The sequence below is a fragment of the Acomys minous genome, assembly GCF_964271855.1.
Source record: "Acomys minous genome assembly, chromosome: 20".
In the NCBI taxonomy this organism is placed as follows: domain Eukaryota; kingdom Metazoa; phylum Chordata; class Mammalia; order Rodentia; family Muridae; genus Acomys; species Acomys minous.
In genome coordinates this window covers 24,067,654-24,081,088 of record NC_140502.1, presented here as the reverse complement: position 1 = coordinate 24,081,088, position 13,435 = coordinate 24,067,654, and the positions used below count along the sequence as shown (strand labels likewise).

The following is a 13,435-nucleotide window of genomic DNA, read 5'->3' as shown; positions in this document are numbered from 1 at the left end:
AACTGTGAGCCCAAAGGAGCCATTTCTCCTTGTAAATTGATTGCCTGAAGGATTCACGGCAGTGCCGGGAACCTGATTAACCCAGTCTACTTGGAGGCCGAGGCTAGACCAGTTAGTCGTTCCTGGTTGCCCAGCCTTGACTCCGCACACTGTCAAAACCAGCTTGCTACTTTTGTCATGCCTTTATTTCCAACAGCCTAAGTCGAGGAGACTTTTGATTATACGGGCATCGCTAAAAGTTGGAGCCAGGCAGGCAGTGGCGGCGCACGCTTTTAATCCCAGTACTTGTGAGGCGGATCCCTGAGTTTCAGGACAGCCAGAGCCACATAGTGGCCAAACAAAACAAAGAACTGAAATTGAGAGGTGGATTGTGACTGGTCTCAAATATTTCTTCTCTTTTAAAAAAATTTTTATTTATTATGTATATGTATACATGTATATTATGTATTATTTATTATGTAATATGTATATTATGTATATTTATTATGTATATAGTATATGTATATATGATCACATTATAGATGGTTATGAGCCACCATGTGGTTGCTGGGAATTGAACTCAGGACCTTTGGAAGAGCAGTCAGTGCTCTTAACCTCTGAGACATCTCTCCAGCCCCCCTTTTCTTCTCTTTTAAAAAAATGTATTTTAAATTAAATTTTTAAAATTTGAGTGATTTTATAGTTATTATTCTATGTGTGTGCATGTGGCAATCAGAGGACAATTTTGTGAAGTCAGTTTGTAAGGACCAGACAAACTCCATTTTGAAAAAGAAACTCCATTTTGTGTTAAACCTAGCCAAGGGCAGAACCCAGATTCCAGAAAAACCACAAACTAGTCTAAAGAGAAAAACATTCCCTAGCAACACAATCAGCTCACCTTGGGAAAGTCCAAATAGACTCTCTCTGCTGGTCAAGTTGACCAGCAGGTGGTCTGGCACATACATAGCAACACCAATTAGGAGAAGCCAGGCCAAAGTTCCTAATGCTCCCATGACTGCTTCAGTCAACCTTTTCTATAGGTCAACTTGCCCTATACCTATTACCCAGCCATGAAACGCCAAGGCTCGTAACTCCCTGCTTGCAGCTTTTCTGCCCAAATGCCATCCAACCATATACACCGTAAAACCCAATTCTTTGCCTAAAACCTGTAAAAACCCCTCTCAATTGAGACTCGAGGCCACTTCGCCGCATCTGCTGTGCCAGGGCACAGGAGGGGTGGCCTGGGTTTGAACCTGCAATAAAGACTTCCTTGCCATTGCGTTTGGACTTGGCTCTTGGGTGGCCTGTTTGGGGAGTCTCTCAAAATTTGGGCATAGCAAGTTCTCTTTCCACTCTTATTTTATTTTGAGACAGGGTCTCTATGTAACCACGACTGTCCTGGGTTTTAGTCATATAGCCCAGGCAGGCTTTGAATTCACAGATCTAACCCACGCTGCCTCCTAATTTCTGGGATTAAATGGCATGCTACCATGCTCGGCTCTTTCCACCTTTCCATGTGTTCTGGGGAATCAAACTTTTCCAGAAGACCCAGTTTCACTTTCCAGCACCTACGCGGTAGCTTGCGGCCACCTCTAACTCCAGCTCCAGTTCCAGGGGACCCTACACTCTCTTCGGGCAGCCACTGCTACATAGACAGACCCTGTTTCCAATAAAGAAAAAAAAAAAAAAACAGAGGCGGGAGGGATGACTCAGTGGACAGCTTCAGGTCCCAGAGCCAGCATGGGGCTCACGGCTGCCTGCGACAAGTTCTGCGGATCCAAACCCTCTCCTGGCCTCCTCAGTCTCTCGCACTGACGTGGCTCACACGTATGCACGCAGGCTCACACACACACACATGAATCTTCAGAACATTTTCAAACAATCCAGACAACTACATCATTAAATGTTCAGGTACAGCCTTAAAAAACAGTCATGACAAAGAAAAACCCGATGTAGAATTTACTTCCAATATAACTGAACATATAAAAACCCAAGATATATGTACTATCTAGATTTTAAAAATTATTTTTTTTATTTATTTACAACTGAAAATATAAAAACCCAAGGTATGTGTACTATCTAGATTTTATTTATTTATTTTTATTTTGAGACAGGGTTTCTCTGTGTAGCCCCTGGCTGTCCTGGAACTCTTTGTAGACCAGGCTGGCCTTGAACTCAGAGATTTGCCTGCCCCTCTGCCCCTAGTGCTGGGATTAAAGGTGTGCGCCATTACATCCACCTGGCTAGATTTTAATTTTAATTTTATATATATTGTATGTGTGTGTGTGTGTGTGTGTGTGTGTGTGTCCTGGGGTCAAATTCTGTAATGAGGCTTATCAACAAACGCCTTTAACCACAGAGCCTGTGCCTAGCGGCTCTGGGTTGCATCCTCAGCACCCAGGATTGGGGGATAACCAGACTGCTATCAATTTGTATGTGCATCAGAAATGGGTTTTGAAAACCCTACAGAAAACAGCCTCCCCACCTCAACGCAAATCACTATGGATAGCTGTTTTCAGTTTGGTAGAGAGAAAAGTTTAACTTCCCGTCTCCTCTTGTGCTACTTTTAGAGGAGTCTTGTGACTGTACACCTATCATTTAAATATTAAATCTATCCCCACGTGGATACAATTACACAAGGTCTTGAAAAATATTCATCTCACGACACATACATGATTCCCCCCCCATCTGAATATTTACAGCTCGTGTACAGAACATCAGACGCAAGGACTGACGACGCGGTGGGCTTGTCAGCTGACAAGGAGACGGCCCTCGGCTCTGAGATGTCCAAATTGTCTCCACAGCCTCTTTACAAACCAGGAGCAACTGTGTCTAACAACTGCGGCTTCCCGAATCTCGGCTGATCATGATTTTTTTTTTCACCCCACCGGTCAATTCCTAGACTTCATCTTTGCAAAAACCATCGTCCTTTACAGCGCAGCAACCTTGAGTTTCCACAAATGCAGAGGTGGGGAAAAAAAAAAAAGATCGCTAGCGGTCACAGGTGGAAATCAGAAGGGTCCTCTTTGCCGGCCAGCTCCGAGCCAAGAGTGTCCATCCCATCCTGGGCCTGCCCGTGGCTGTATTCTGGCTTGGACTTCCCGCCTCATGACATCTGCCCAGACTTCTGCTTTTGCCCTTGATCCTAAGAGTCATCCGACTTCTTGGCTACATATATATATGTATACACATATATGTATACATATATATACATATATAATTATTATATACATATATACATATATAATTATTATTATTTTATTTTAAAAGACAGAGTCTGCTGTAGCCCAGGCTGGACCCTCCTCCAAACTCGCTACTTAGCGGGAGGAGGGTGACTTTGAACACCCGCTCCCTCGGGCCTCCTCCCTGCTGTGGGCAGCGGTTGTAAGGCTGGAAGGCGCCCGCTCAGTCGGCCGTGGGGCCGCGGGCGTCGGAGGCGGTGAGCGCCAGGGTGAAGGCGCGAGCGTCCGAGTCCATCTGCGGGGGGTTGGCGTCGAAGGCCGCCTCCCTGGCCCTGCAGCCCTCCACGAACAGCCGGCGGCGCTCCTCGATGTCGCGGAGCACCCTGGTGGGGATCAGGGGGTTGCTGTGCAGGTAGTGTTGGAACATCCGCTGCTCGTGCAGCTCCAGGAGGCGCAGCGGCGAGTGCAGGTGCGGCATCGCCATCAGGCCCGCCACGCCGGGGAACGGCGGGGGAACCGGGCCGGGGCCCCGCGCCATGGGCCGGCCCACTCCGGTCAGTGCGCCCTCCTGGGCCACCACGGGGATCCGACTGTCCCCGCCCACGCCCTCCTGCAGGACGTCGCCCACGCCGTTCATGGGGCTCGGGTGGGGGACCCTGCTCTCTCCCGGCAGCTCGGACATGGCCGATGCGCAGAGTCCCTTAGGTCACCGGAGAGGCGCTGGGAACGAACGGGCTTCCAGCGGCGGGAGTGCGGAGCTGTGCGCACGCGCCTGCGCGCGCGCGGGGACGGACCCCCGGCGGCGCGCCGGAGAACGGAGCGCGTGCGCAGGCACCGTGCGCGGGCCTCTGCCGCCCTCCAGCGGTGCGGTGAGCCGCCACCGCCGTGGCCTCCCCCAGCTGCCCACGCGGGGCGTGGGGTGGGCGGTGAGGGGCGGTGTAGGAAGCGATTGTGTCACACACCTTAATTTTAATTATTTTTGTTTTGTTTGGATAGCGCCTCACTACATACCCCTGGCTGGCCTGGAACTCATATATACACACTCAGAGACCCGCCTGCTTCTGCATTTAAGAAAACTGGAATTAGCGGTGGTCGTGCAGGCCGCCTTTAACCCCAGCACTCAGGTGGCGGAGGTAGGTGGACTTCTGTGAGTTCGAGGCCAGCCAGGGCTACACCAGAGACACCCCTGTCTCGAAAAACCAGCAAAGATGCGTATGTACAGCCTATGCGTGCCCGAGTCCCGCGGAGGTCAGAGAGGGCATCGGATCTCCTGGAACTCGAGTTACCAGATGCTTGTGAGCTACCGCACAGGTGCCGGGAACTGACCCTGGGTCCTCTGCAAGAAAAAAGTGCTCTTAACCTATGGGATGTTTTATTAGTGTGTCTGTGGAGGTCAAGGTCAACTTGGTGGAGCCGGTTCTCTTCTTCCACCCTTACTGAACTCGGGTTGCTACTTGCTTGGCTCTGGCTCCCGGGCCCGTGTTTAATTTTGTGTGTGCGCACACGTTCGGGCCATGGCGTGCGTGTGCAATCGAACTGCGGTTGTCAGGTTGGCAAGCGCCTCTCCCCAGTGATCCGTCTTCCTGGCACATTTTTCTCGTGAAGTTTCCGTGCTTCTCAGGAAAGGTCTTCATTTTCCACAGCCCCTCTTGGGTCTCGGTAGCTGTTTCCCTCGGCCCTTCCACGGCCTCTCTTCACCACGCGGGGGCACTTCCGTGACTTGAGTGTAACACGCTGTTGCAGTTCTCCCTTGCTGGCAGCTGCCTGTCCCTCATCTAAAACAGTACCCCGAGAGAGCTAGCTGTCTGTGGTGGAGCCCACCCGCAAGGCCAGGGTTTGGGAGGCAGAGGCAGGAAGATGAGAGACCAAGGCCATCTTTGGCTATGCAGCGGGTTCTGGGCTAACCTGGGCTGTGTGAAAGGCTGTCTCACTAGAAAAGTGTCTAGGAGCCATTTGTATCAAATCACCATCCAGTGGCCCAGTTTCTGTCTGAAATGCAGCTGTAGCAGGGTCATTGTGTCTTTAAATTTTTTTTTTATTAAAATTCAGATTACATCTCAATTGTTATCCCCTTGCTTGTCTCCTCCCGTTCCTCCCTCCCTCCCTCTTTCACCTTATTCCCCTCCCCTAGGTCTGTGACAGAAGGGGACCTTTTTCCCCACCGTAAGGTCCCAGCCTATCAAGTCTCATCCTGGTAGCCTGCTTATCCTTTCTCTGAGCGCCTCCAGGCCTCCCCACCAAGGGGAAGTGATCAAATATGGGGCACCAGAGTTCATGTCAGAGTCAGCCCCCGCTCTCCACTCTACTGTGGATAATGTCCTGTGCATTGGCTAGATCTGGGTAGGGGTTCAATGCTTACTGCATGTGTTGTCCTTGGTTAGTGCAGTAGTTTGAGCAGACCCCCTGTGCTCAGATCCGCCCATCATGATGTTTCTAGGACCTTCTGGATCCTTCTATTTCCCCATCCTCCCATGCTTCTCTCACGTAGAGTCCCAATAGGAAGCGCCCGCATCTATCCCAATCTCCTGGTAAGTGAGGACTGTCATGGGACATGCCTCTTGGGCTGGTGTTCAATTGTGTCTTTGGTGAATCCAGAGTCCACTTGTCACCGACCTGCCAATGCTGTCCCCAACACAGGCAGGTCACCCCAGCTACTCTGGTGCCTGAGGCAGGATGCCTTGGGCTACAGGGTTCAAGGCTAGTCTGGGCAGCTAATTAAGACCCTGTCTCAAAGTAAGGAATAAAAACCCGCAAAGGTAGCCGGGTGTGGTGGTGCACACCTTTAATCCCAGCACTCGGGAGGTAGAGGCAGGCGGATCACTGTGAGTTCGAGGCCAGCCTGGTCTACAAAGTGAGTCCAGGACAGCCAAGGCTACACAGAGAGATCCTGTCTGGAAAAACCAAAACCAAAACAAACCAAAACAAACAAACAAAAAACCACAAAGGTGCTGATGTCTTGAGTTATGTCCCCGGGACCCACCTAGTGAAAGGAAAACCAACTCCTACAAGTTGTCTCCTGACCCTGTGTGTACTGTGGCAGGTGCACACAACCGGCCTGGGAGTATAGCTCACTGGTAGTGCTCTGGACTCAATCAGGCTAAGGCAGGAGGATTTCTGTGAGTTCAGGGCCATTCTGGTCTACATAGAGAGTTCCAGTCCAGCCAAAGCTACACATAGTGAGTCAGTCTCTCTCTCTCTCTCTCTCTCTCTCTCTCTCTCTCTCTCTCTCTCTCACACACACACACACACATTAGTACAAATCATGCTGTGTCAGTCAGCACGATTTCACAATTGAACATGGTGGTCCTGACATAACCTAGGGTCACTTTCATAGATTCTGGGTTTTGAGACAGAGTCTTGCTACAAAGCACAAATTGGCCTCCACTTTAGCATCTTCCTGCCTCTGCCTCCCCCGTGCTGGGATTCCAGGCATGCACCATGTCCAGCATGCGCACTGACAAAAGCCAGTCACCTTTCTATCTAAAAACAGATGGGGGGGGGGGGGAGGCTGGAGAGGTGGCTCAGTGGTTAACAGTGCCGCCTGCTCTTCCAAAGGTCCTGAGTTCAATTCCCAGCAACCGCGTGGTGGTTCACAGCCATCTTTCATGAGATCTGGTGCCCTCTTCTGGCCTGCTGGCCCTAATAATTAAAAAAAAAAAAAAAAAAAAAGAAAAAAAGAAAAAGATACCGGGCTGGAGAGATGGCTCAGATGGCACCACAGGACCCAGGTTCCATTCCTAGCACCCAAATGGCAGCTCATAGCTACCTGTCACTCCAGTTCCAGGGGATCAGGGGCCCTCCTCTGGCCTCCTGGAGCACCTGGCATTCAAGTACACAGACCTACATGCAGACAAGAGATAAAAAAAAAATATGTAGGAATAGTAGGGCGTGACAGTGCATGCCTGGAATCCCAGCCCCCGGGGAGGCAGAGGCAGGTGGATCCTGAGGCCAGCTTGGCGTACGAAGTGAGTCCAGGACAGCCAGGGCTACATGGAGAAACCCTGTCTCGGGAGGGGGGGGGGTGTCTACGAATAAATGACTAGCCCTGTGGAAGATCAATGAATTCATTGAAGAGTATTAATACTGTTTAATTGGGTATTAATACCCAAATAAACATTTATATTCAAAGGATATAAAAGTTTTTAAACGTGTGTGTGTGTGTGTGTGTGTGTGTGTGCGCGCGCGCGCTTGTTTTCATGTCTGTGCAGGTGCCATGGAGGCCAGAGGTCAACCTCTGGGGTTCTTTGTGACAATTCTACCTTGGTTTCTGAGACAGGCATCCTGAGGGGACCCAGGGCTGCTGTCACTTCATGTTTTCTCTTTCTTTCTTTCTTTCTTTCTTTCTTTCTTTCTTTCTTTCTTTCTCTTTCTTTCTGTTTTTTGAGACGGGGTTTCTCTGTGTAGCCCTGGCTGTCCTCGAACTCACAGCGATCCACCTGTCTCTGCCTCCCAAGTGCTGGGATTAAAGGCATGCGCCACCACCACCCGGCTGATCTCATGTTTTCTATGTGAGTTTTGGGGACAAACCTTGCAAACAAGCATTTGACACATTGTGCTGGGACCTAGCCCTAATTTTTATATTTTGAGATGACCTCAAACTTCTGGTCATCCTCCTGCCTCATCCTCCCATGTTCTGGGACTAAAGGCATGAACCACCACAACTTACTTTAACCCCAGAGCTAGGACGCAGAGGCAGGCAGATCTCTGTGAGTTTGAGGCCAGCCTGGTTTATAGCATGAGTTCCAGGACAGCCAAGGCTACACAGAGAAACCTTGTCTTGGTGGTGGTGGTGGTGGTGTTGGTGGTAGTGAAAAAAAGCTCATTTGGATAGGAAGAGTTCTGTATCTTTTTAGTTTTTCCTCCCTTTTTTTGGAGACAAGGTTTCTCCGTGTGTGTAGCCCTGGATGTCCCAGAACTTGTACTATAGACCAGGTCTGTCTCTCCTGGGAATACGCAACGGCGTATCCCACCAGCTACCTGGCTAGAAGGATGCCTTATTTTACAGGTGTGCTTCCTCACGCCCGTAACCTCAGCATTTGGAAGACAGACATGTGAATCCTTAAGTTTCAGGCCAGCATGAGTTAAAAGTGGGGTGTCTTAAACGGAACATGACAAAAACACACCTCAAAAGAAAGATCCAGTGGCTGGAGAGACGGCTCAGAGGTTCGGGGCACTTGCTGCTCTTGCAAAGGCCTGGGTTTGGTTTCTAGCACCCCCGTGGCAGCTCATAACCGGTCGGAACCCCAGTTCCAAGGGATCCAATGATCCTCTTCTGGTGGCTCACGCCTTTATTTCCAGCACCTGGGAGGCAGAGGCAGCTGCATCTCTGAGTTTGAGGCTAGCCTGGTCTACAGAGGCAGTGCCAGGGCTACACAGAGAGGCCCTTGTTCCTCTTCCCGCCCCCACAAAATAAAATGAACATTAAAAAGCCAGAAACACTACGAGAGAGCATTGTAAGTGAGTTCAGCATCAGAAAGTTCGCGAGAGCTCTAGAAAAGCTCCTTTGCTATAGGAAAAGTGGATCCTTACTTCAAACTGTTTTCTCCTCTGAATAAATCTCAAGTGGCTCAAGAGGAAAAGGGGAATCTCTCCCACATACACCAAGAAAACTTTGGGATTCAAAACCTTGCATAGTTTAGGGAAAATAGGAAAACAAAAATCTAGGCAGATGAGTTGACACAAGCCTGGTGACCCGAATTTGATCCCTCTAACCCATATCAAGGATAAAAATAAAATCTTTCAGAAAAGCCAGCCAAGGAGGAATATATATATATATATATATATATATATATATATATATATATATATATATATATAATTTTTATTTATTTTTTTTTACCCTTCCCAAAACAGGGTTTCTTTGTGTAGCCCTAGCTGTCTTGCTATGTAGACCAGGCTGGCCTAGAACTCACAGAGATCCGCCTGCCTCTGCCTCCCGAGTGCTGGGATTAAAGACATGTGCCACCAAGCCCGGCTGATAATATATTTGTAACTCATATCACATACTATTGTCATACCTACTGTCACTAAGACATAGACAACTGCTACAGTCATTATGGACAGTCATCAGGGTGGTGATGGTGTATGTTTTTAATCCCAGCACTTGGGAGGCAGATCTCTATGAGTTCGAGGCCAGCCTGGTCTACAGAGCAAGTTCCAGGACAGCTGGTGTCACAGAGAGAAACCCTCTCAAAACCACAAAGAATCTGGACAGTCATGAGAGAGGAAAGGAATTAGAATGTTGTGGTGTTGGTGATCAGACCCAGAGACTCGTACATTCTAGGCAGGGGCTCTGCCACTGAGCCACACCCCCAGCCCCTCACTGGGGGATTCTAGGCAGGGGCTCTACCACTGAGCCACACCCCCAGCCCCTTACTGGGGGATTCTAGGCAGGGGCTCTACCACTGAGCCAGGCCCCCAGCCCCTCACTGGGGGATTCTAGGCAGGGGCTCCACCACTGAGCCACACCCCAGCCCCTCACTGGGGGATTCTAGGCAGGGGCTCTACCACTGAGCCACACCCCCAGCCCCTCACTGGGGGATTCTAGGCAGGGACTCTACCACTGAGCCATGCCCCCAGCCCCTCACTGGGGGATTCTAGGCAGGGGCTCTACCACTGAGCCACACCCCAGCCCCTCACTGGGGGATTCTAGGCAGGGGCTCTACCACTGAGCCACACCCCCAGCCCCTCACTGGAGGATGCTAGGCAGGGGCTCTACCACTGAGCCACACCCCCAGCCCCTCACTGGAGGATGCTAGGCAGGGGCTCTACCACTGAGCCACACCCCAGCCCCTCACTGGGGGATTCTAGGCAGGGGCTCTACCACTGAGCCACACCCTCAGCCCCTCACTGGGGGATTCTAGGCAGGGGCTCTACCACTGAGCCACACCCCCAGCCCCTCACTGGGGGATTCTAGGCAGGGGCTCTACCACTGAGCCACGCCCCCAGCCCCTCACTGGGGGATTCTAGGCAGGGGCTCTACCACTGAGCCACACCCCAGCCCTTCACTGGGGGATTCTAGGCAGGGGCTCTACCACTGAGCCACACCCCAGCCCCTCACTGGGGGATTCTAGGCAGGGGCTCTACCACTGAGCCACACCCCAGCCCCTCACTGGGGGATTCTAGGCAGGGGCTCTACCACTGAGCCACACCCCCAGCCCCTCACTGGGGGATTCTAGGCAGGGGCTCTACCACTGAGCCACACCCCCAGCCCCTCACTGGAGGATGCTAGGCAGGGGCTCTACCACTGAGCCACACCCCAGCCCCTCACTGGGGGATTCTAGGCAGGGGCTCTATCACTGAGCCACACCCCAGCCCCTCACTGGGGGATTCTAGGCAGGGGCTCTACCACTGAGCCACACCCCAGCCCCTCACTGGGGGATTCTAGGCAAGTGTGCTATCACTGACATAAATTTTGAGCTCCCTTTTCATCTTTAAATGAAAAGATAACTTACAATAAAAGCCTTAAAACCGATACACCGTTTTCTACCCTCAGGCTGGTAAGCACAATACATCTGACAGGTGAGCACACTGGCTAGGCAGCCAGAAAATACCCATCTATCAGTCACTGGTGAGACCGTTAGAGAGGCAAATGCACTGTATCTGCAAAGTTACAAAGGGGGCAAACCTTTGGCCCAGGCTTGTCACTTCTAGAAATCAGACTACGGGTATTACCAAGAACACAAAGCCTAAGAAGCCAGTAAGACGCCACGATAATTTCACGGAAGCTTAAAGGAAAGAGAGAGAAGACATAGTAGCAGTTACAACACATCATCAAGTATTAAGGCTTATTCCACCCTGGGATGGTAAACGTGAAACACATGCTCAGAACTGAAGCCGCGTGTGTCATCTGCTCACACGGGCCAGGCGATACGCACGGGAGACAACCTACCAGAGGCGGCCACATCGCCGGGAGTAACCGATGCGCAACAGCCCGACCCCAGCGGGCAAAGAAATACAGCTCTAAGGAGTTAAGTGTACAGGTCGGGAAAAGCTCTTCTGGGTATTCTTCTTAACAAATTCACAGTGCGCAACCCAGAATATGTCAACCATGTGAAGATATAAAATAAATATATATATTGTGTACACCTTAAGGAAACAAGGAAGGAAACTGCCTTCAGAGGACGACGCATTAGGTACGGGGGACAAGGAAGGACGCACAGGAGATTTTCAGTCCTTCATATTCTTGGGGCTTATGAATAGATGAGTGCTACTGGAAAAAAAAAAAAACCTTTTCAAAAATGGAGAACAAATCCCAGAAATCTGGTATGTTTGAAAATCACGATTTTATCACATAATATATACAATATTTGAGTTGCTTGCCATTTGCAACGTCTCAGAACCAAACACAAACGTCCGTCTTACACTCTCGTGGACTTTGGGTATGAAGAGAAGGCGCTGTTCTGACAAGGCCAAGTTCTTGACGTATAAACTTCGTCCTCAAGTCAGTCTTAAGTCTTTCCGTGCTGATCTTTCTTGACCGTGGGGCTTCTACTACTGAAAACTTTCTTTAAAGTCTTAAATTTTTACAAAGCCATCCTTTCCTTAGTAAAGACGAGGTCACGCGGATAAGACATTTTCAAAAAAAAAAAAAAAAAAACCACAAGAAAAATTCCAACCGATCATAGCCTGAAGAGACGTTACAGGAGCCTTTACGGTGCTTTCGACATCTCCCTCCCCGTCCCCTCCGCGCGAATCTTCTGACGCCTTTTCCCCCTCCCCCACCCCCCTCTTTGCCTAATTCTCAAGATCCTTCCGACTTCTGAAAACCAAGTTGCAGGATGGGCATAGGCTCGGGATGCCGGGATGCCGGAGGTCTTGCTGCCGCCTGCCGTGCGCACCCCGCGCCCTCCCCGAGCCGACTCCTCACTCTCTGTGGATGAACTTATCGCACCCCAGTTCTTCTATGAGAGGATTGATCACCTCCGAGGCCGTCAGGGCTATGGTAAAGGTTAAAATGTCAAAATCCACCCTCTGGGGGTTGCGCAGGTACTCAATGTCGAAGGCTGCCTCCCTGGCTCTGCAGGCCTCCACGAAGCGTCGCCTGCGCTCCTCCAGCTCCTGGATCCGGCCCGGGGCGACCGGGTAGTTCTCCAGGTAATGTCGCAGGAACTGCTGGTAATTGATGCCCAGGACGCTAAGCGGGTGGCGGAGGCGCAGGTACGGCAGCGCGGCCAGGCCACCCGCCCTGGACCGGGGCCTGCCCTCGGGTGCGTCCTCCTCCAGCGGCTCGCCCAGCAGCCGGGCCACCTCCGCCATCCGGGCTTCCCTGGACACCGCCGGTGCCATCGGGCCTTCCCGGGCCGCCGCGCCCCCGCGAGCCGCCCCCGCCGGGCTCCCCCGAGCTGCTGCAGCCACACGGCCTCCCCTGGCCGCCGCCGCCGCCACCCCCGGGGCTGCGGGTCCTTCCCGGGCCGCCGCCGCCGCCATCGGACCTCCCCGGATCTCCTCCGGTCGCGCGGGGCCCGGGAGCGCACCGCGCCCGCCGCCAACCTCGGCCCGCGGGAGCCCGCGGCCGCCGCCGCCGCTCGCCGCGCCCGTCTGCGGGACGCTGCTGGCTGCGGGCGGCTGGGACATGTCGGAAGCGCAGGGTCGGCGCTGGGGCTCGCTCGCCGGACACCCGGGAGTAACGGGACGGCGAGGCGCGGGGCGGTGCACGCGAGGGCGCGTCCGGGAGCGCGATGCTCCGGCCGCGCAGCCGAGGGGGGGGGGGCGTGCGCATGCGTCTCGGAACCTCCCGGCGCCTGGTGGTGCGGAGCCTGGGGATTGCCATCTAGCGGCCAGAGGAGCAGTTTGCACCCTTCCGGTTTTACACCCCTACCGACCGGTTTAAGTTACTAAATTGAATTTTAGTTTTTTTTTTTTTAGGCTCTCTCTCTCTCTTTTTTTTAAAAATTAATTTATTCAAATGACGTCTCAATTGTTATCCCATCACTTGTATCCTCCCGTTTAACTTTAGTTTTTAAATTAGTCTTTAACGTGTTGCTTATTTGTGTTGACTTGTTTTCTGTGTAGGGTAGTTTGCCTGCATGTCTGTAAGCGCACCGCATGCATACAACGCCAGCAGAAGACAGAGGAGGGTGCTGGAGCTGGAGTCCCAGGAAACCTGCGCGTGCTCGGAACTCAACATTTACCAGAGCAGCCAATGCTCTTAACCTAGGGAGCCACGTCCACAGCACCTTGGGCGTGTTTTCTTGAAACACTTTGTCATCAAGTTCAGACTGCCAAGGATGACCATGAACTCCTGATCTTCCTGCCTCTGTTTCCTGGGTCTG

At 51.8% G+C, this 13,435-nt stretch overlaps 2 protein-coding genes across 2 annotated transcripts; both read right to left on the bottom strand.

Moving 5' to 3' along the window:
• Positions 1-1,925: 1,925 nt before the first annotated feature.
• On the bottom strand, positions 1,926-3,905 carry EID2B (EP300 interacting inhibitor of differentiation 2B). The gene has a single exon (XM_084770012.1). It carries the CDS (start codon positions 3,841-3,843, stop codon positions 3,385-3,387), a length of 459 nt encoding a protein of 152 aa, XP_084626138.1. The 5' UTR covers positions 3,844-3,905; the 3' UTR covers positions 1,926-3,384.
• A 7,522-nt stretch (positions 3,906-11,427) lies between these two features.
• Positions 11,428-12,864, bottom strand: EID2 (EP300 interacting inhibitor of differentiation 2). Its single transcript, XM_084770392.1, has one exon. The coding sequence runs from the start codon at positions 12,735-12,737 to the stop codon at positions 12,027-12,029; it is 711 nt and encodes a 236-aa protein (XP_084626518.1). The 5' UTR covers positions 12,738-12,864; the 3' UTR covers positions 11,428-12,026.
• Between the last annotated feature and the right edge of the window lie 571 nt (positions 12,865-13,435).